Source organism: Hypanus sabinus, chromosome 27 (assembly GCF_030144855.1).
Source record: "Hypanus sabinus isolate sHypSab1 chromosome 27, sHypSab1.hap1, whole genome shotgun sequence".
In the NCBI taxonomy this organism is placed as follows: Eukaryota; Metazoa; Chordata; class Chondrichthyes; order Myliobatiformes; family Dasyatidae; genus Hypanus; species Hypanus sabinus.
In genome coordinates this window covers 26,272,777-26,296,945 of record NC_082732.1, presented here as the reverse complement: position 1 = coordinate 26,296,945, position 24,169 = coordinate 26,272,777, and the positions used below count along the sequence as shown (strand labels likewise).

The window sequence follows — 24,169 nt, the reverse complement described above, 5'->3', positions numbered from 1 at the left end:
GAACAACTTGCTAACTTCCACACATTCGCTCAAACAAAGATAGCGGAGAATTCCATCGGGCCAGATGATATCATAAATATGGATGAAGTGCCTTTGACGTTTGACCTGCCTCTCACTCGGACTGTTAATAAAAAAGGTGACTTGTCCATCACACTGAAAACAAGTGGCCATGAGAGAACACATTTTACTTGTGTTCTGAGCTGCACAGTATCCAGACTAAAGCTTCCACTGATGGTGACTTTTAAGCGGCTGACAATGAAAGTTCAGTGAAAACTGCCATCAAGAGTACAAACTCAATTCCAGCTGTGATTCCTGGGGGCACCACGAAGTATTTGCAGCCACTGGACATCAGTGTGAACCGGGCATTTAAAGTGGCGCTGCGCGTTGAGTGGGAGGCTTGGATGCCGAGCGGCGAGAAATCCTTTACCAAAACAGGACGCATGCGAAGAGCATCTTTAACTCAAGTCTGCCAGTGGATCCTAAATGTGTGGAGCCGTGTCACAACATCCACCATCACCAACGGGTTTCGAAAGACTGGACTGCTGCGTGATGAAGAAGACCGCATGCGCTCAAGTGAGAGTGACAACGAAGAGACTGAAGTGAGTGACGAGATCCTGAGGTTGTTCAATTCGGACACTGAAGGACTTTGATGGTTTTAGTGCGCAGGAGGAAGATGAAGAAGGCGATCAATAACTTTTCCTGGTAGGCTGCAGTATATATATTTTTTTTACCAGTCGTTAGGAGATACTGGAATGTTGTTCGTGCACTGTTCAGTAAAAAAGTATACGCAACGTAATTTGTGTGTTACCGATACGTATGTATATTTAAAAGTAGCTGTGTTACAGGCACTGTTCGAAAAAAAGCATTTGCAATATGTATTTGTTTATGTTACCATACGGATTTAATTAAAAGTTAAAAAATCCTCACATGTAATATCTTTCTGTGTAAATATCTCATATTACAATGTGGGACACCTGCAGCTTAAAATCCGGTGCGGCCTGTACAAGTACAAAATTGATTTTCTTTCTAAAATTGAGCGTGCGGCTTTTAATCAGGTGCGCTCTGTAGTCCGGAATCTACGGTATTCATTTCCACAGATGCTGCCTAACCTGCTGAGTTCCTCCAGGTTTTTGTGCTTAACAGCATGCTGTGTTTTGCCACTCTTGTAACAAATTAAACCAATGATTTCAAAGTTCTGCAGCTGTACAAATTGTAGAACATTTGGAACATAAGCTGCTGTAAAACAATGAAAGCTGAATGAGGGAAGGAAAAACTGACTTCATCTATCTTGCTCTTTCAGGTATCATTGCCACACATGTAAGATGGTGGAAGGAGTAGGTGTCTGCACCATTTGTGCTAAAGTCTGTCATAAAGATCATGAGATATCTTATGCCAAATACGGATCGTTCTTCTGTGATTGTGGAGCAAAGGAAGATGGGAGTTGTCAGGTATGCAAAAAATAGGATTTATATGGATGACAGACTGGAAACCTGGTGTGTGTATTACAAAGCTTGTTAGTCAGCACTTTTGGTGGATAAATTTGGTTGAGGAATTTGAGCTTTTCCTGTGCTATTGACTCTAAAGGTATTGTGTTTTTTACTCAATCTGATATGTGCTCTGGATTTCTAGCCTGTTAAAACAACTTTTGTAGATAAGGACTTTCCTGATCAGTAGACAAAGGTTAGATTCCTGGAAGACAAGACATCCATCTGGAAAGTGTGTATTCAACTTTACTTTGCCCCTTGCGCTATTTTTTGAATATCTGAACATGGAACTTATATTTTATCCAGTTCTGTCAGCTCCAGAGATTTAATGTGTATATTATTCTCAGTCCATAGCAGTAAGACAATGCTTTTAGTGATGACACAATATTCGTATACTTTAATATTTTCCCGTCCATAAATCCTTCCCTCTATCCCCTGCTATATCTCCAAAGGACTAGTTCCAGTGCATCTTTTGCACTTCTTATTATACTTAAATGTTAGATCATAAGACACCAGAGCAGAATTAAGCCATTCAGTCCATTGAATCTGCTCTGCCAATCCATTATGGCTGACCTTCCAGGTATTTCAAGTTACTCATATTTGCAACTTGTTTCAGATTTTTTATACATGGAGTTACATATGATGTCCATGGGATTCCACTGAAGAGAAGGAGCTTTATCAGTCATGTCACTATTCTGACATTAATTAGTGTTGTATCTAAATGTTCTTCAGGCTACCTCCTACGATCTTGTTCTCTGATGAATAATTTCTGAGAGGAGGATTAATTTTCTCTTGAACAATAGCTCCAGTCTTTTATCAGTTCCAGTAAACATAGCACTAACAAACTTAAACACTGATTCCATGTTTTCTTGAGTATCTTGATATGCTACAAACAGATCCTGATGTCTGATTTAGGATTTGTGCAGCAGGTAATGCTGAAAACAACCCTTCAGGCTTGTGATATTTAAATAGCAAAGCTAGAAATATGAATACAAATAGGATTGAATAAGGTGTTCTTGGAGGATGTGGATTGGTCATTTGAAAGGTTGAACACAGCATTAAAATCCTTTTCTGAGTCTAAAGATTTCATTTTGTTTCTACAGGCTTTAGTAAAGCGGAGTCCAAGCAGTGGAATCAGTTCTTCCATGAAGGAATCATCTGCCTTCCAAAATGAACCTCGTGTCCCAGAAAGTGCCCTGCGGCATCAGAGCTCATCTCCAGCAGACAAGTGCAAGGTGGTGAGTGCAGATGGCAAGACTTGTGAAGAAGACAAGCCTAAGAAGAGTTCCTTGTGCAAACAGATTGAGGGCTGCAGGGAGGAACTGCAGAGCCAGGTGGTGAGTGCTAATCATTGAATTGAGAGGTTCAAGTCTTATTTAGGCTGCATAATTAATTGGTCAGCAAGTGCTAACTACAGATGACCAACTTGACTTTGCAGTCTATTGGTGCATTGTTCGTAGCTCAATTCTGAGGAATTCTGAAAGTAAGGATGAAAGTTTTTAAAAAATCCACAGTTTGTCCTGAAGGCCTCAAATTTAATTTTTTTTCTCTGTACTGTCTTGGAGTAGTGAGTAGGGTAGTGGTAACTGTTAATTGGGGCTGGTTCTATGGTCAGCAAAGTTTCCTACGTCTAATTTGCTTCCAGGTAATAGCTCTAGGAAATTGTTTGTCGTCAGATGGGATGGAATGACTAGGGTGACTTAGTGAACAGTCAGTGTTGACTGCAATGAGGGCCCTTGACAGTAAAATTGGTTAAATTGAATTTTGTGAACCTGTTAAATTCACATATACTTACAATCTTTCAGAATCTAACAAAGCTTAACGATAATGTTAAAGATAAAATTATTAATACACACATGGGAAATTAAAGAACTAAAAAAGAATTGATGCATACTTAAGCCAAATCATTTAGCTAAGTTAATTAAAGCACATAAAATGCTTTATTTACCTTTTGTCTTGGGTGGGAAATTGGCACAAGTTTGCACTACCTCAGTGAAGTTCAGCTGGGCAGTCCTGTAGCCAGTGGTTTTTTGAACAACGTGCTTTAAGGTAATGCTGTAGTTTGGGCTGATGTGCCATCAGACTAGTCACAGACCTCAGCAGAAGATTATTTTTGTTATATATACATTATATGTACAAACCTGTTAAATCTCCTTTAGAAAACAATTGAAGGAAGTATGTTTTTGTTTTTCTAAGATTGGCAGTGGAGAATAAGGTGGTGGTGGTCAATGAAATGAGAGATTTAGTCCTGGTAAATATAGCATTAGAAAATGATAAATTTCTCCCGTGACAGATAGAACATAAATTGGAATCAACAACAACTGTAGTATGACACTGTAGTGTCTCAAAAGAAAACGCTTTGCAGGAGCATTAAGAAACAAAAATAAACAAACTTTTAAAAAAATATATTGATGCAAATTATCAAAGGTTTTGTTACGCACTTATGGTTTAAGGAAATGCTCACAAAATGCTGGAAGAGCTCAGCAGGTCAGCCAGCATCTATGGAAATGAATAAACAGCTGATGTTTCAGGCTGAGACCCTTATGATTTAAGGCATATCTGAAGAGCCATGGAAAATGTATGAAGAAGCTAAGTGTTTTGGGAAGGATTTCCAGAACTTTAGGCCTTGGCAGCTGAAGGTAAAAAAGCCAGTGGTGGAGCAAATAATTTCCGAGATGAACAAGGGCTCTAAGTTAGATGAGTAAAGATGTCTTTCTCCATTCTTATAACCCTTAATAACCAATAACCATTAGAAGTGGTAGAGGCAAGTTCAATTTTGTCATTTAGAAATAAACTGGATAAGCAAGTGGCAGCTGTCCAAGTGATGACTCCATTGTGCGATTTGAAGCTTGCAAAATATCTGTTTAATTTTAGATACTTGCTAAGGAAAGGCATGGCACCGACAAGTTAGGGAAAGAATTGTGACTGAGGGTATAGATTTACTCTTCCTCAGATTAACTTTACCAAATTTACCAAATGTTTGACATTCATTAATGGGCCTGAAGGTGATCAGTAAAGATTTTTACCATCAACATATCTATCAATCCTGATGTCATGGTCTTTGAATCATTTGGCCAATGTGTAACATATAGATGGGGGAGTTTGACGAACCTTTGGTGAGCATTAAGACAATGTTTGGGCTAACATTGGAAAGCCATTCGAGTGGATACTACAAAATAGAACCATGAAAGTCTCGTTCAGCTCAATGATGGTAACGAACATAGTGTGGAAAAACTGCCACTTCTTTTTAGACATCCCTAAGTTGTTCTATTTTGGGTACAAGGTCAAGCTTCCTCTGAGTAGTCCCTTTAGACCTTGTCGATTAAATCTGTTAATCAACTCAGCATCTCAATTAGCTCGCAATAATCTCTATTTAAGGATATAATTTAATTGGACATCTGATTCTTGCAGATAACAGAGATCTTGAATGTAACAGCTTAAATTAAACTATAACCTAGATAGAGAACATTTTGTCTTAAGTTATTGCACCAACCAGTTCTCCAGTCACAAGTACCCAAAGACATCCCAGTTCACGAACCTCGTTTCTCTTTTGTTTTACCTAGTCTGGCTGCTCCACTGCTGGATTGGTCCTAGATATGCTTGTCTTCCTGATGGACGCAATTCAGACAAACTTTCAACAAGCCTCAGCGGTTGGCAGCAGCAGCAGAGCCCAACAGGCACTGGATGATCTGCACACAATGGAGAAGAATATGGAAATGACTGACCAGCTGATGGTACGCCCTGGAACTGGAAATGGAGTGTTAAGGGTTAGGAAGTGTTTGGTACAGTAATGATGTATGATGAATGATGTAATGCTGTGCAGTATGTAAGATGTAATGTGCCTCTGTGACGTATAGTCTACCCTTGTATTTCAAGTCACGTGACGCAGTACAGCAATGGTCATTTAGTTGTGAAAATTGGTCCTTTATCATGCCATGCTTATGATTTACCGAAGCTCTTGAAAGCTACTTTGTTCTAACAACTAGTAATATAAGAATATATTATGGAAACAATGTCACATCAAGTAAATGTCCTTTGAGTAATTGAAGCTTAGACAATCATTTATGTCCTAACTTCAGGATACAGTCCCTTTCTCCATATTCCTCTGTGCCAGTTATTCTCAATAAAAAGCAAAATAAGCCACAGAGCACTGCAGCGAGAGCTTGTATCAAACCAAAGTACATGTGAAATTTTCCAAAGCAGGATGTGGTGAAATAACTGCTTATTATTTAGAATATTTTTGGTATTTGTAATGTCTTTTTTTGCTGACTTGGACTATTCAAAAAGTTTGAGTTCTGTGTGATTTGTGCCTTAAACAATATTTTTTTAAAAAAATAAGTTGGCTGCTTTTCGTTTTTGAGGTTTTTATTGGAATCATTTATATTGGGTTTTGACATTTTGATCAGCCTAATTGAATTTTCTGGTCCTGTAGGTTCCAACTCTGGGTTCTCAGGAAGGAGCCTTTGAAAATGTGCGGATGAACTACAGTGGGGATCAAGGACAAACAATTCGACAGCTAATCAGTGCACATGTGTTACGCCGTGTTGCTATGTGCGTGCTCTCCTCTCCCCATGGACGACGACAACACCTAGCTGTTAGCCATGAGAAAGGAAAGGTACATTTCAGTATCATCAGTTTTTAAAGATGGTTTTCGGAACAGTGTTCACTCTTCTTGTATGTTCATGAAATGTGGGCAACCCTCATCAAACTGCAGTACAAACTCTTTACAACTGAGTAGCTTGCATATCAAGGAAAGGTATTGGGATGTTTGATGAAGTTCAGGATCAGTAGTGGCTTTTAAGAGATAGAGGAAGAGAGCAGATGAAATAAAAGTTTATTGAGGGCTTTTTTTGAACATTCCAATTAAATGATACTGACATTGCAGCAGTGTTGGACAAGGGAATGCATTAGTTGGTGAAATTTGAGAACATTCATTTTGGCAGTATGCATCCATATCTAAGTCACTAACATTTATTAAATGAAGCCATTGCAATGACTGCTGGGACACACCACTGTCTACCATCTTCTAGTCTAGCAAAACTGGAGATATTGGCAGCAGAATCTTACTTTTAGAAAAGGTCTTTACAATATATCATAAAGTATTCCAGCCGTCCTGTGTAAATGCACTGATTACCTTTTTCCTAAAATGACAATAATCTTCCTTTTATGACTTGTTTGCCAATTTCATGTCACTGTCCTTTTAAGCTTTACATAAAGAATATAAGCTTGAACTAAGCACAAGACAAATCTAAATGTTCAATGGTTAAAGCTAATGAAGCCGCTGCAAGTACCAAGGACATAAAGTGGCTCCTTTGTACTTCATAGAATTTCCATACTTATGAAATTTCAAATTTCTGCAAGCCAGCTAAGCTGCATTCTGAGATCTTGCTAAAACAACATTTCTGTCAGCCCTCTGACTTAACATGAGACAGTTGCTGTAGGTGGGAATGGAATGACCCAAAACTGGAAGTCAGACACTAGAAGAATTCTGGTTTTTTTTTACAGTAGTGTTAAAGACCTACCCATAAAACAGACCTTCATGTGAAACTTGACATGTCTTTCTCTTGTTACAGATCACAGTGCTCCAATTATCAGCTTTACTCAAACAGGCTGACTCAAGCAAACGTAAGCTGACACTAACTCGACTAGCTTCAGCTCCAGTTCCTTTCACTGTTCTGAGCTTGACTGGAAACCCATGTAATGAAGATTATCTTGCAGTGTGTGGTCTAAAGGTAAGTGATGAGTTGAACCATTAGTAAGACATATATGTCTTTAATTAAATTCGTTGAGAAGATATTGTGACCACCTGATTTTTAACAAGAGATGTATATGGGATCCTTGGCGTTGTAAGAAGAGGCATAAAAATACAAAAGCAAGAAAGTCATATTAAACCTTTATAAATTGCTTATTTAGGCTCAGCTGGAATATGAGAGGGAAGTTATTTATCATGGCATAATATAATTAAGAGTGTGCACTAAGAACACTGGGCTGTTTCCACTTACTGAATGGTAGACACATTTCAGTAGTAATTATCAAAGGAAATGGGATGAAACCTCGAAAATGTTAAGTTTGTAATTATGGGAGAAAAAAGGAGAGTAGGTCTAATAGGACAGTCCTTTGAATAAGCACCACTTCTGCATTGTGATATTATATAGTATCTATTTGAATGCAGTTTAAAATGTAAAGGCCATGGTGTTTATTAAGGGGACTGTTTCCCCTCCATATTTAAGTTTCCACATTCACATTCCAATTTTCATGTAAATTGTTATTTAAGGGCTTTTTATTATATTTCTCTATGACTTGGCCAGTGAATATTCTATTATTTATGATCTTAACTCCTAACGGGATCCAGTAGTAGTGGTTGAGATATTTAATGGGATAGAAAAGTTAAATGCGGAATAGTAATTTCAAATATGGGGAAGATTACAAAAGAAGAATAAATAAATTTTTGAAAGACAAATCCTTTTCAAAAGTTGTTATTGAATCTTTCTGTTATTATTTCAGGTGTTACATGTCAAATCTCATTTTATGGAAGTCTTTTCTTTTGTCACCACTCATTATTTTTGTTCTCTATTTACATTCTGCTGTTAGAATATTTTCTCCTTGATTTTTAAATAGCTTTGTCAAATTTTTTCAAATGCAGAATAGATTTCATTGGACCTTTCACAAGACAATTGGGCATTGTTTTGAAATGTACTTCTCAGGGTTCTGGTGTGAACAATCATGGGGTGTAGCACTAAGTTGTATAGTTCTTTCTAAAGACTATAACATTGGTCTCAGTGACTTCTGCTGTATGCTGTGTTTGGTTCTATAAGTTGAGTACTCTTACTTTTTGTATTTCAGGCCAATCTGATTTTATACTACATTTTTGGCCTACATTTGGGACTAGACAGGGGACTGTATTGGCTCCCTTCCTGTTTACCCTGTCTGGCTCGGACTTTAGATACAACACAGAGTCATGTCATCTGCAGAAATACTCTGATGACTCAGCAATAATTGGGTGTATAAAGGGAGGACGGGAGGATGACTCCAGGGCCCTGGTGGAGGACCTTGTCAAATAGTGCAAGCCGAATCATCTGCAGCTCTACATCAGTAGGACAAAGGAGCTGGTGATGGACTTTAGGAAAACTAAGCCTGCACTGCTCCCCGTTACTATTGATAGTGAGGACGTGGATGTGATGAGGACCTACAGGCACCTTGATGACAGGCTTGAGTGGAGCTCCAACACAGAAGCTGCTAACAAGAAGGGCCAGAGTTGCCTCTACTTTCTGAGGAGACTGAGGTCCTTTGGAGTATGCAGGCCTCTCCTTCACACATTCTACCAGTCTGTTGACGCCAACACAGTCTTCTATGCAGTGGTGTGCTGGAGCTATGGGATCAATATGAGTGATGCCAACAGACTCAATAAACTGTTTAGAAAGGTTGGCTCTGTTATAGGAGTCAAATTGGACACACTGGCAGATGTGGTAGGACAAAGAATCCTCTGGAATTTCCTGGCAATTCTGGACAATGTTTCTCAGCCCCACATGCCATCTTAGCTGATTAGAGGAGCACTTTCAGTAACAGACTAAGACAACTGTACTGCTTCAAAGAGTGCTATTTGAAGTCATTCTCGCCCTCAGAGATCAGGCTCTATAATAAGTCAACCAAGAGCCAGGGTTGTGATGTGGTCATCTTTGATTTGTAAATCTTGTACAGCTTATTTTTAAGGTGCCTTATTTAGATTTATTTCTTATTTTCTGATTTTTGTATATCTGTGCAATTATAATGCTACTGTGACACTGTAATTTCTTTTGGGATCAATAAAGTATCTATCATCATCATCGTACTTACCGCATTTATAGGTTACTGGCAGTGTTTCAGTTCACTCACAGTCATTCTACCTTCAGCGTATTGATTATAAAGCATTAAATCACCTTTTTTCTGTTTGTTCTCTAGGACTGCCATGTTCTGACATTCAGCAGCTCAGGATCAGTGTCTGATCACCTCGTTCTCCATCCCCAACTTGCCACTGGCAATTTCATAATTAAAGCAGTGTGGCTGCCAGGGTCACAAACAGAACTTGCGATTATAACAGCAGATTTTGTCAAGGTAATATTAGAATAGCAGGCAATATTGTGTAGGTGTTTTATGGTGTTCTTCCAGCACCACTTCTCATTTTGACAAAATGAGGATGTGTATTTAGTTGTCAAAGTTTACTTATGCCAGTTTAGTAAATCTTACTTTTTGCTGTGTCACCCATTCTGTGTTTTAGGTAGTTGGTTGTGGTTATAGCAAGAGGTGATCTACTATTCTAGAACTAAAAGAAATCCTAATATAAAAATATATTGTGTCCTACATTGCTTTTCTATGATCTACAGTAGCCAAGCTTGTGAGGAATTGATGTGATATTAATTTATACATTTTATAGCACATTGATATTGTATTTGAATATTGGTCCTGATGTGAAAGTAATGCAGAGTCATTTGGCACCAAGGTTTATACTTGTTGACCACAATGTACCATGTGGCCTCACACAGCTGTATAATGAATTACCATTATCAATCAGAAGTGTAACGTTAAAAATATTGGGAAGGTTCAGTCCAGATATGCCCTCAGGAGTGATAGGTTGTGGATACAGGCCCTTTGTTGCATTGAGTCCATGCTGAAATTCACCCTCCCATTTTAGAATAATGTTACATTAATAATTTTTAATATTCCTCCTTAAATTGCATTAGAGCAGCTAAATGATTTAAAACTTAATTTCAATGTCTTTTTAAATTAAGCTAGGGAATTTTTTGTGGAATTAGTAGCACAAGCTGTTCCTGCAGAATGTTATTAAAGTATGTACGTGAAATTCTTTGCCAATAATGTTTTAAATTTCCTGTTCACAGGTGTACGATTTATCCACTGATGCTTTGAGTCCAATGTACTACTTTCTTTTGCCAAGCTCAAAGATTCGTGACACAACGTTTCTGTTCAACGAGGAAGGGAAAAGTATTATTGTTATTATGTCTTCAGCGGGTTATATGTACACGCAAGTGATGGAGGAAGCTAGCAGTGCTCAGCATGGCCCGTTCTATGTCACAAATGTGTTTGAAATCATGCACGAGGATCTGAAGGTTTGTGGACAAATAGTATGTGCCATTAAAATATCAATGTATGTGCAGCAGTGGTCTGATAGATGGCCTCCAGAGTACCATTGCAAGCATGCTTGAAAGTAATAAAACATGGTTATCATTATTTATATAAGAAACCTGACTTTGAAGGTTCCTCTTGAAATCAGACCTGCATCCCAACAGCTATAAGTTCAAACCTAATGTGGCACATTGTGAAATTGAATTTCATAGTTTAGGGCAGTCGATGAAAGGAACTTGCTGCTCTTTAGAGACTGGTTTTCACATTTTTCAAGGGTAACTGGAGACGAGCAGTAAACATTGCTTGGCCATAGTTGGCATTGTAACAAATTTTGCAGTTTTTCTATAATTTTAGGAATTCAAGCTACCTATTTTCTGATTCCCCAGCTCTTTAAGAATAACCACAATTATAAAAATACCTCACATATTTCTCCATGTCTTACAATTGCAAATTATAAGCTTGTGAAGCAACTGCAGTAATATAGAAGACTTAATTGCATTAGCTGACTTGCCAAATACCACAGAATTCTGCTTGATGGGGTTTCATAATCTGCAGGAATTGAAAACTTGAGAAAGAAAAGTGCATCTCATATTGTTAGGTGCCTATTCTCAGAGTCCTGCAGCATGGAAAGAGGTCTCATGATTTATATTATCCATTGCTGGCATTAAGTACTTTTCTATACCAAGCCCATTTTGCAGCATTCAGCCCATATTATTAGAGATTGCTGCTGGGTCCCCTATTGGTCATATACATGACATTTTGGATGAAAATGTTGGTGATATGATAGTAAGTTTGTAACTGACACCAAAATTGGTGGAGAGTGAAGAATGTCCTCTTCTGTGGCATCTGCGGAAAGAGTTAATGTTTCAGGCTAATGATTTTTTTTCAGGATAAGGTTTCAAATTTCAGAGAAAGTGGGGAGATTCAGGAAGGACTAATGGAAAGATCTATGATAGGATACCGGGTATGAGGGATTGAAAGATTAAAATGGTGTAGCCAGCTGAAAAGGTGGTAAAGTTTAATGTATAATAAAAAGTTATTATAATCTAGGAAGTGTAGATTGAAGGATATAACTAAAATTAGTAAAAGAAGAGAGTAAAAGCTGTAAATTTGAGAGACAGAATTGGAGTTGGAGCAAAAATGTTGCAAATGCTGGAAACTACAGTTGAATTTTCTAGTATCAAAAGCCTTTTGCTCCAAATACTGTTATACGCCTAGTTCCACCATTTCTGTTTATTCTGAAGAACAGTCTCCATGCCAGTGTTTTTCAGATGTCTTCCCTTCACCCCATGACTTCCCCTCTATCATTATATAGACTCCCAATCACATCTCCTCTATTTCCTACACTTCTGTTCTCCCCCTTCTCCTCCCGGCCAGAACAGGGATAAGATTCCCTTTGAGCTCATTGGTCTTCAACTTAAGGATTGTTTCTAACAATTTCTGATACACTTAATGGATTTGATCCGCAGGGTGCACTTTCCCATTTCTTCCACTTGCAGTATTACAAACAGATAATTTATTCTGGAACTTTTTGGTTTGCTTTTTCAACTCCTCCAACCATTTCCCTTTTACAGGACTTGCTGTTTTACCCCTTCCCTTCCCACCGTCCAGGGACCTGTAGTTGAAGCAGCAATTCACTTTTACTTTTCCAAATTTGGAGCGCTGCTTTCCTTGCTCACAATATGCCTTCTACATTTTAGAAAACAAATGCATTTGGATAACTGCTTTGCAGAATGCCTTGCAAAATTTGCAGAGGTGATCCTGAGCATCTAATTACATTTTACTTTAATCCTCTGTCCCACACTTCATTTTAATTCTCTGTCCCACACTTCACTTTTACCTCTCTGTCTTTGGCCTCCAAACAATGCTCATTGCAAGCTCAAAAAGCAATGGTTCATCTCCTCTTTGGACACTTTGCAGGCTGCAGGACTCAGTACTGACCAGTTTTGATTTTCCCTCCTCCATGTATGTTACTGGTTATTAATTTTATCTCTTGTTTGAATTTAATTTTTAGCTTGACAGTTTTAGCCTGTATCCTGTCAGAAATTTTCTCTCTGTTTTTTTTCCCCCCCGTCTTTCACCCATTCTGCAACTTTACACCAATGGAAATTTACAGTCGGCAATTAAGCTGCCAATCCATCTTTGAGATGGGGGAGGAATCAGGAGCACCCAGAGGAGGAGCGAGGAAACTCCACACAAACAGCAAAATAGGTCTGGATTGAATCTGGGTAGCTGGGGCTATGAGGCACTGATACTACTTGCCTTCCTGAAAGAGCACTGTTTGTTCCCAATCAACCTGAAGAGATGAGCGATTCCTCTCACTTGAAATGTGTGATGCTTGGAGATGGTTTTACGGGAAGCATGACATCTGCTAAAGACTTTGCAGAATTCATCTGTTTAGTTCATAGGTGATTGGGTTGAATGTCTTAAGTGCAGAATTTTCTCTAGAAGTATGAACGCTGTTGCTCAAGAGTTATAGAAATATTAGGTTTTTCTGCATTGTGGCATTGTTTGGCAAGAGCTGATTTGTAGCATATCCTTCATAGTACTGTTCAGGCAACGATTCAACAAGCTTTCTGGGTGACTTCATTGTGCTGACAAGTCAATTAATGTGGAATATTAATGCTGTAAATGCTTGACCTGTGTAAGGATAAAGTAAGTGAACCAATTGGCTTACCTCAATGGTCTGTTGAGTACTCTGGTTTACATAGAAACATAGAAAATAGGTGCAGAAGTAGGCCATTCGGCCCTTCGAGCCTGCACCGCCATTCAGTATGATCATGGCTGATCATCCAACTCAGAACCCTGTACCTGCTTTCTCTCCATACCCCCTGAACCCTTTAGTTTCATGAACACTTTCATTGATATCTGTGTTTTATTTCCTGATTTTACAAATTTTAAAGTGGTTAAGATGGGATTTCTATATTCTATTCAGTTATATAATCTCTGAACCTCTTTTTCATTTTTCTTTGGTATACTACATGCTCCTTGGTTTCAAATGTTTAACATAGGAAATGTTGTATTGATGTGCAAAACTATTCTCTGCACATACTTAGACATATTTTCTCCTTTCATTTTTAGGATAATAATGGACAGGTTGCTGGTGGTGGTGTCTCAGTATACTACTCCCATGTTCTTCAAATGCTGTTTTTTAGTTACAGTCAGGGCAAATCCTTTGCCGCCATGTTAAGCCGCACAACCCTGGAAGTGCAACGTCTTTTCCCTATCAACCTGAAGAGGTAAGTGATAACCGAGGGCTATTGCATAAAAGTGTGTGACAATTGAGGACTGTCAAATAAATGGTGATACCTTTGGGCTCTTATAAAAGAAGTAATGATTGGGCTCCCAATGTCTTCATCTGTTGACCTTCAGCAGCTTCTCAGATATTGGAACCTTCTCAACTTGCTTTATTGTCTGCTTTAGAACTGTATGTTTCATTTAATGACATAGTGACCCAAGAGATACATGTTTACAAAATAGTTACAAAAATAAACAAAAACCTGTAAATTCTAAAAACTCAAGTTGGGCAGATAGCATGTGAAGATGTATAAGAGATTCATTAATAAAAATCTTTGTTAGAAGAACATAGAGTTAGTGATGGATACTACAGAAGTATGCCCTTTGTCCAATGGATCTACTAAGCACCTATTTAAACAAATCCAACCCTAAACCATTTCCTCTTCACATTCGCTTCACATGCTTCAAGATTTTACCAGTCACTTGCACATTAGAGACATTTATGTTGGCCAATTAACCTATTAATGTGCACAGTTTGGGATGTGGAGAAATTGGAGCAGCCAGAGGAAACCTATAGGGTCATGGGGAAAAGGTGCAAACTCCGCACAGACGGCACAGGAGGTCCAGTGCCCAGCATTAAACCCAGGACACTGGAGCTGTGAGGCTCATTGCACCATGTACTGCAGCCATTTCTTCTTCCTCTTCCAACCATCCTCCCCTCTGGTAGATCTGTGTATCACTTTTCTATGCAGATACTGAGCAGCAATTATATACAGGGCCATAGAGGATAAATACCTGATTTTGAATCAAAATTTATCTGCCTTTTCTCTCCAATTGCCTTTGAGTCTGCCTTCCTGTTGTCTTCTTTTTCTCATCCCTCCTGTTTTCATTCTTAACCTCCCTCCCTACCTTTAAACCACGGGTTCCCAACCTGGGGTCCACGGATCCCTTGGTTAATGGTAGGGGTCAGTGGCATAAAAAGATTGAGAACCCTTGTTCTAAGCACATTCATCTTTCTTGAGAAGTGGGTAGCTTTTCTACTGCCATATTGTGACAAATTACTTTCCATGCCAATTTTTTTCTTTCATTTCACTTCTCTCCCAACACTTCTGTGTCTTTTGCAGTCCTCTGCCTTTGACATGGTTCCTCTTATGACCCATCAGCTTCTAGCCCTCAAATACTATCTGTCCTCTTCCCTGGACCCTTTAATTGGCAATCTTCCTTTGCTTTCTATCTGTTTATCCTTTCCTGTTTCTCTCTTATGATTCACTGCTCACATTTTTCATTCCTTTTATTTTCTGCTCTAGTTCCAATGGTGGAAGCGGGAAGACTGTTCCTGCCTTATGCCAATGGTCAGAAGTGATGAACCATCCTGGTCTTGTTTGCTGTGTCCAACAGACAACTGGAATTCCGCTTGTTATAATGGTCAAACCAGACACGTTCCTTATCCAGGAAATAAAAACCTTACCAGCCAAAGCCAAGGTCAGTCACTATTTTGCAAAAAATATATCTGAAAAATAGTATAAGTTGTGCCTTTTCATTAGTGTTACCAATTGTAGATTTGCTCTGAAGTGTACTAATTATCTGTACTTCTACATTTAAAATGAACAAGCCTTAAAAACTTAACTACAGATGATTTTAAGAAGGTAAACTGTAACCATATCTACACAAACCATAAGATCCTAAAGCAATATTTTACTGAGGTGGGAAGCTCAATCATTGACACTGCTACCATGCATCAATAAAATTTGCTGTTGAGCCTGAATATTGCTTTTTGTTTTTTTAAGATTCTCCTGCTGGCTTTAGATCCCTCACCTTTTTATTATCTTAAGTGATAAGAGCTGGTAATCTAATGGATTTATTGACCCGAGGAATGTTACGACTGTTTTCACTGTTCATGTCATATCTGTTCAAAGGATGTCATATCTCTTGTACAGCTGAGTCATATGTCAAATTGTAAGGAAACAGCAAAATATTAGAAAAGTACTGGAAATACAAGGCATATGCATTAGATATGAAAGAAAGGTTTTCATATGAGGCATTTCATAAAAGCTTATGATTTTAAGATTTATCTATCTGATTCTTGCTGTCAGTGGGGACAGAATCAACTTTGTGATTTTTTTTGTTATTGAAGCAGATTTTCACTGAATCAAACTGATTCTTACTGATAATCTGATAAGAAAGCAACTGCTAACAAGAATGTGACTTGCATGACAAATGATAGATCAACTGCCTGCCTTTTAACTATATACTTTTGATTTGCCTCTCTCAACTCTTCTTACCATCTCCAAATGTCAGCAGAAATGAGCAGATATTATCTCACGCTGTCTACTGGGACCACAAAGTCACTTTTGAAATGGAAGCCATTTTATGTTATCAGAGTTCTTTCAGATTGCAGACCAGATATGGGAGCCAGTGATTGGAGTACATTTGGATTTACAGAAAGATTTTAATAATGAGCTGCATAAAAAAAAAGAACATGGATTGAGATTGCTCGGTTAATGGAAAACGTGGATAAATGGAACCTTATCCATTTGCAACTATGGGTAGTGGGCTGCCACAGGAATCAGTAATTACGTGCAGCCTGTATTGATGTTGATGAAGTAACAGGACCTACAGTTAATCAAAGTTAATATAAATTGCAAATATTATGTGTGACTGGAAGTTAAGCAAGTTGTGAGACAGATTCAGAGTGTATAAAGGAGATGCGATAGTTTAAGTCAATAGATGAACAATTGGCAAATAAGCATGATACGCCAAGCTGCAAATGATCCACTGTAGTTGGAAGAATTAAAAAGTAGAATGTTGTTTCTTTGGAGAAATTACAGAATGTCATTGTAAAAAAGGATAAGCATGATCTAGTACAGTACCTGAAAGGCAAAGTTAGGGCTTGGGTGCAAGCAATTGGAAAAGGCAAATGACGCGTTGACTTTTATTGAAAGTGTCTGGAGTATTAAGCTGGGGAGATCGTCCTGTAATTAGTAATTGTACAGATGAGAAGAAACACAAAGTACTGTGTATAGTTTTGCTCTCTAAGCAAAAGTGGAGATATTTGTATTGAGGTCAGTTCAGTAGGTTGATTTTCAAGGTGGAGTTGCTTTATGAGGAAAAGTTAAGCATTTGGGCTGGTATTTTCTCAAAAGAAAAAGGGCATTTTATTGAAATTCTGAGTCATGATGAAATGGAAGATGAGAGTATACTGTGGAAATCAAACTAAGGATTTTCAAAATGACTATTTCAGATGGAGACAGGAGTTGTACAGTATTGCAAAATCTTAGGGGAACATATAATTAATATGCCTAAGTCCTTCACACAGTACTGTATTTGTCAATGTGGAACGGAGAGTGAGTTGTGATGACACCAAAGAATGTCAAGAATGGCGAGGGTGGAGTGCCTTGGGAGGGTTGTGGGACAGTTGGGAGCAAAGGAGTGCTAGGAGCAGGGGGATGGCACAGGTGCAGACATATCCAACCCTAAGACACCAGGCAAGATTATTTGATTCCAAGCAACTGGTTTATTGATCATTACAGAACGTCTGTCTGGTACTTCCGGTTTTCTCTCCGCTCTCCCTTCTCCTTTTCCCATTCACGATTCCCCTCTCCCAACCCCTTTTCCAAAATAGAGACCCGTATCAGAATCTGGTTTACCATCACTCGCAAATGAAATCTGTTGGGTATTTTTGTGTCAAGTACACAATGAAATACATTAAATTTGTGTAGTACTGTGCTTAAGTCTTAGCCACCCTGGTTTTTTTTAATAAATATATATATAGAGAGAGAGAGAGTGTTTAACACTTTTGCAGAGTACTGTATTACTGTATTTCCCAGGGTTGTTACTTGGAAGTTTCTGTCATAAATGCTGTGGAGGCAGAATCTCAGAATACATTTAAGATTGTGCCCATCAGATTTTTGATATTTAGTGATTAGAGATATATGGGGAAATAATCTGAAGTGGGGCTGTGATCCGATCAGGCATGGTTTGACTGAATTGAGGAACTGAATTCAAGAGAGTTCCTGGTCTATCTCTTACATTCTTATGTAAGGATCCTGCAAACTGGCAAGAGTTTTCATAAGGTACGGCTGTCATGAGGGTGGGCAAGGGCAAATCCTGCCTACTATGGCTGAAATGACAACAAGCAAAGCTGTGCCTGTAGTTTTGCTGGCTGTCATAGCTGTGAAAGATTTTCATTGTTTCTAAATATCCCTGGCATTCAGGAACATTTATCTGGGCAGCACGGTCCATAGCGGTTAGCACAATGTACAGGTGAGCTGGATTCAAATCCCGCTGCTGCTGGTAAGGAGTTTATACAGTCTCCCCATGACCAGATGGGTTTGCTCCAGGTGCTCTGGTTTCCTCCCACAGTCCAAAGACATACTGATTGGTAGGTTAATTGGTCATTGTAAATTGCCCCATGATTAGGCTAGGATTAATTCAGGGGATTGTCAGGCATCACAGCTTGAAGGGCCTATTCTTTGTTTCATCCCAATAAATAAATTAGGCTTTAAAATAAATCAAACATAAGATATTTAAAACTATTAGAAGTTTAAAACAAAATTAATTCATATCAAGTAGCGAATTCAGGAAGGTATACATTGCCTTAACTTGTTCTTCTTATCCATTTCCCTCTATTGAAATGAATGGACTAGTTGTTCTTTGAATACATTCAGTAGCCAATCTTCCAGTATAACCTCAGGGGAATTGCAACAATTGATGCGCTGCCACTGTTCTTCATGTAGAGTCTAGTATCAGAATGCTGCTGGGATATTCCCATTTCAGCTTAGCTTGCAAATTTGCCAATTTAGAGTTCGATCCGAACCTTCTGACGCGTGGGAGGACAATAATCAATGGTTTAACCTATTATCTCCAATTCAAATTCATTTCCGAGCCAGCACTTCAATCTTATTCTGGGCAAAGTCTCAGACTAAGCCATGCTGCCTGTGCATGGCCCATTTATCAATATAACCAGTAAATCAGAAAATTCCATGCTTCTACCACGTATTGTTGGAGCCTCCATTAATGCATTTATTATTTCTTGAACTTGACTATTTCAATACATGCTGGCTTGTGTCCCACTGTACCCTCAGAACAGTGCCTCAAAGAAGTATCCCCCCAAAACTATTTTCACATTTGAATGTCTCTTTTTCTAAATTTAAAATATATTGAAGTAAAGATTTTGAGCTAATCTACAAAACATTGTGCATCATGTTAAATCAAAAGAAAAATTGCAAAACCAGTTAGCAATTGACTAAAAATCTCAAACCTAAATTGTGAGGCTGAAAATGTAATTTTTATAATTACTATGCTAACTTTCCTTGGGTACAATATATCACCTTACCAAATCGCTGTTTGTTGATATAGAAAATTGAAGGATCACATATTTTCAATGAATTCATAAGAATGAATGACCCCTTTCTCTGTAAGGTCTAACAGGATGGTAGATTTTCAACAGACCAAACCAAAATGAAGACAAAAGAGTATTCAAGGCAAGTCAGGGAAATGATAATAATCATTAATCTGGGGAAGGGTACAAGACCATCTCAAAGGCACTGAACACACCTCAGAGCTCAGTGCAGCCCATCATGAAAAAGTGGGGAAAAATATGAAATCACAGCTACACTGCCTAGTTCTGGCCACCTCTCTAAACATAGTCACCGGAGAAGAATGGCACTTGTAAGAGAGGTTACTGTATCACCAACAGTCACTCTGAGTGAGCTGCAATGTCAGTGACTGTAACTAGAGATGAAGTTCATGGCTCCACAATCTTTAAGGCCTTGTATAAAAAAGGATATTTATGGAAGAGTGGCAAGGAAGATGTCCTAGCTTTTAAATAAAAAAGCATATCCTTGCCCATAAAGTCTTCGCAATGCATCACATAGAAGATACAGTGAAGATGCAGAAGAACGTCTTGTGGTTGATTGAGACTAAAATGGAACATTTTGGCCTCAAAGCTAAGTGGTACGTGTATTGTAAATCTAAAACTATGCTTCAGCCAGTTAACATCATCCCTACTGTAAAGTATGGAGGAGGCAGCATCATGCTACAGAAAAACTTCTCAGCAGCAGGATCTAGAAATCTGGTCAGGATTGATGGGAAGATGAATACTGCTAAATACAGAGATATTCTGGATAAAATCCTGCCAGTCACTGCTTAAACTGGAGGAAGTTCATCTTTCAGCAGGTCAACAACCCAAAGCACACTGCCAGAGCAACCATGGAGTGGCTTTAAATGAAGAAGACCCAGTCAGAGTCCTGACCTTAATCCAATAGAACATCTCTGGCAAGATCTCAAGATTACTGTCCACTGCCACATTCCAACTAACCTGGCAGAGCTTGAGCAATTTTGCAAGGAGGAATGGGCAAATCTTGCTCCATCACATTGTGCAAAATTAATAGAGGCTTGTCCAAAAGACTACTGGTTGTAATAGCTGCGTGAGGTAGTTCAACTAAGTACTGAGCAAAGTGGGTGAATACTTTTCAACTGCTGACATTTCAATTTGACAATTTTCCCTGTTTTTTGGGGTTCTACTGTAAAAAAAAAAGTAGTGTGAGATTCACCAACAAAAATTCTCAGTTAAATCAAAATACTCAGTTATGTGTACAAGGGGTTGGGGGATGAATACTTTTACAATGCACTTTATATTTTCATCCTGAACTCTTGATCAGTCCTGTTTGCCATTGTGATCTGTGTTTGCCACTGTTTGTGCAGCACCTCAGTGTTAAAATGATTATCTTTATCTTCAGTATCCTCAGTAGCCTTGCTCTTGTCTATCGCTTTAGTCTCTTTCCACCTACAATCTTTGAGATATCTATTGTCCAATACTGTCATCTTGAATTTAGTCTTTTTTTTAAACTTTTTCTTTGCTAATTAGACAGTATTGGAGGACAGACATCTCAGATATTGTAGGCAGAAAGTGATTTCTGGAATCCCTTTGAATACACGTCTTTACCTCTCCATCTGTAATACCACTTTAACCATACTTCTGCACATCTGTTTTGAATGTATCTCAGTTTAGCCCGATGGTTCTCCTGTGCATTATACCAGGTTACATAAATATTTTTTTCTACTTATGATCACCGCTGTGATCCTCCATTAGTCCCATTTAAAAAGGCTTCTACTGACAAATATGCAAATTATTGCAAAGATTGAACAACTAAAGAGTGAATTGCCCCAGTAGCAGTTCACTTAAAGTATGAAAAAAACTTACTGCAGATTCCAAGCAATACATTGGTGATTACTGTATTTTCTAATTTTACTTAAGATTTCTATACTACAGTTTATATTGTGATTGCAAGTGCAGCCAAAGAGTACAGTACATGTGCCAGCGTTAAACCAATTTAATTTACAATAAACAATTGTATATTAATTCCAACTGTGAACTATCTGCACTATTTTGGAAGGAATGCATAATTAGTGGAAGTATTCTGAATGTTTGCAACTTACAGAGAATAGTGAAAGGTAAGAGAATAAAGCTTCAAATTTAGAAATGTAATTAGGAATCAAAGGTGACAATTTATTGTAAATGAAAGACAACATGTTCTCAGCCAGATGAATAGTATTAGTGATCAGTCAGCTAGGAGGAACTTATTTTCAACCTCAAAGGAACTTATTTTTTATTCAGAGCAGCAGCAAAGATGAAAGTGCTCAGGTTAGCAAGTAAATAGAACCTTGGTGGAAAATATTTGATGAATCTTTCCTTCTGTGGTTTTACATTTGTGCATTCTTTTCACCTTCTAGATTCAGGATATGGTTGCAATTCGCCACACAGCCAGCAATGATCAGCAAAGAACCACAATGATACTTCTGTGTGAGGATGGCAGCCTGAGAATCTACATGGCAAATGTCGAGAACACCTCATATTGGTTACAACCTTCACTCCAGCCAAGCAGTGTCATCAGTATTTTAAAACCCGTACGCAAGCGCAAGGCTGCAGCTGCCAGTAAGACTTCACTGTCAGAAGTAATCTAGTGCTTAGATTAAAGCGAATTGAAACATGGTCACTACACAGAGATAAGTGTGAGACAGAGAAGCTGCCTGTGTAAATGTGATTTTACGCCACCATTAGAAATTCAGGATTGTAGTTTCCATTTTTTATTGTTTTGTTTTCTGTCATTTTATTTACTCCAGGTTAGATAAGTCAGATGAAAATAAGTGTGAATGGGATTCCTCTGTAAGCTAGCATGGCCTCTATAGACTCAAATGGCCACTTTCTATGAGGTAAGGAAATATTAAAGATAAAGTCATAGGGAAGTAAGGCACAAGAGCATTGAAAATAAAAATAATTAGTTCTAGTAATGATGTCTTTCGGAAGAAATGTTAAAGGAGACAATATCCGGTGTTGCAGATGGAAGAGCCTGTGGCAGTATTTTGAAGAAAAGCAGATACCTAAGCCAATGTTTATCTATCAGTTAACATTACAAAAGCAGATGATGAACTAGTCGTTGTCACATTGGTTCGTAGAAGTTTTCTGAGCACGTATTGGATGCCAAGTATGTTTACTTGTGAATTTTAAATTTACTGTTAACATTCTGCTACTCAGAGATCTCATTGCCCCAGTGATTTACAGTACCATCTCATCTTCAAGTTGAATGAACTAATGTGGAACTAGTGGTCACACTTGCACAAATACATCAAGCAGAAGAGAAATATAGTTACTTCCTCAACAACACTTTTGATGTACTGTATAAGATGCTTATTGATAGGATCCCAAGTCACTGATTTATTATTAATGGGTTTCATGTCTTTACAGCAACACGTACCTCCAGTCAAGTTACTTTTCCAATTGACTTTTTTGAACACAACCAGCAGCTGACTGATGTTGAATTTGGGGGCAATGACTTGCTACAGGTGTACAACATGCAACAGATTAAGCATCGGTTGAACTCCACAGGCATGTATGTGGCCAGCACAAAGGTATGTCCACCAGGTGGCACCCTCTTTCCTTCTACAGATGTCCACAGTTCAAAAAAGACTGTTCATTTTAATGTGTTGGTATGTCCATTTACCATTTAGTTTTTCCACTATGATCAGAGCTGCAGGAAATCTCTCATTAGATGAATCGTAATAGTGAATCTTGATGTAAGAAAATGAAGTGTAGAATGGAGCATAGAATGTGTCTCTTCAGCTCACTGTACTAGAGCCATTATTTTTGGAAGTGCTATTCAGTTAGTCATTCTGGCCTGCTCTCACCCCAAATGTCTACAGTTTTTCTTTTCAAGTTTTCATTCATTTCTCCATTGGAACTTAGTGCGTAAACTTCAACCTCATCTATCCAGAAAGCACATTCAAAATCATACGCTTGCTGAATTTAAACAAGAAACTTCCTCATCTCATCTTTGGTTTTTTTTCCAAAAATCCTAAGTTCTTGTCACCTGCTTATCAACTCTCTTTTCAGAGGGTTGAATTGTTCATTATTCATTCTTGAATTTTCTTTTGCTGACATTTCAATGTTTTAACAATCGAGAAAATTTGCAATCAACTATTAACCAGACATATCGTGCAAGTGCAAGGTTTTGGCTAAGGCAACTTAAGTGTAACAATGAAACTGTAAAGTTATCAGTGTCAGTCCTTGTTACAGTCAAAGGGGCATCGATTATATCAGAACACACTTGGGGAATTATGAAAAGGAAGTTCTGAGACCAAACACTTGATCCCACTGTACCTAAAAAGAAAGAGCAGGAATAGGTATCAGGCACGCTTAGCACAACCCATAATTCAATACAATCATGGCTGATCTGTGATGGCCTCCATTCCCCTTTTCTGAGCCAGTTCTCCACAAATATTTGAATGATAGAGGAACCGTGTAATGTGCTATCACCTTAAATATATCTAATGGTCTGGCTACTATTTTCAGGGGCACAGAGTTCCAGACACCTTAGTTGTAAGTGACTGGACCCTCCCATTGGTGAATAACATCTACCCTGTCAAGTCCCATTAGGAATTTGTATCTATTTTGTTCCAGTTACAATACCTTAATTAAATAAACTGCTTGTAGGTGGGGTTTGTGTTGGCACGTGGCCAAGTGGTTAAGGCGTTCATCTAGTGATCTGAAGGTCGCTATTTCGAGCCTTGGCTGAGGCTGTGTGTGTGTGTCCTTGAGCAAGGTATTGCTCTGTGATTACACCAGTGTCAAGTTGTATGGGTTCTCATGCCCTTCCCTTGGACAACATTGGTGGTATGGAGAGGGGAGAATTGTAGCTTGGGCAGCTGCCGGTCTTCCATAAAAAAAACCTTGCCCAGGCTTGCACCCTGGAAACTTTCCAAGGTGCAAATCCATGGTCTATCGAGACTAACAGGCTTACTACTCACTAGGTGAGGTAAAAAAGGTTTTGGTA

General features: G+C 38.4%; 1 protein-coding gene across 1 annotated transcript in view; it reads left to right on the top strand.

Moving 5' to 3' along the window:
* ubr4 (ubiquitin protein ligase E3 component n-recognin 4) overlaps positions 1-24,169 on the top strand; it is a 223,878-nt gene that overhangs the window by 78,039 nt on the left and 121,670 nt on the right. Inside the window, exons 37-47 of the mRNA XM_059952034.1 lie at positions 1,301-1,448; positions 2,588-2,821; positions 5,048-5,251; positions 5,917-6,099; positions 7,058-7,216; positions 9,423-9,575; positions 10,358-10,585; positions 13,683-13,840; positions 15,146-15,320; positions 21,573-21,774; positions 22,585-22,748. Coding sequence (XP_059808017.1) covers positions 1,301-1,448; positions 2,588-2,821; positions 5,048-5,251; positions 5,917-6,099; positions 7,058-7,216; positions 9,423-9,575; positions 10,358-10,585; positions 13,683-13,840; positions 15,146-15,320; positions 21,573-21,774; positions 22,585-22,748 — 2,008 coding nt within the window. The remainder of the gene's footprint in view (positions 1-1,300; positions 1,449-2,587; positions 2,822-5,047; positions 5,252-5,916; positions 6,100-7,057; positions 7,217-9,422; positions 9,576-10,357; positions 10,586-13,682; positions 13,841-15,145; positions 15,321-21,572; positions 21,775-22,584; positions 22,749-24,169) is intronic.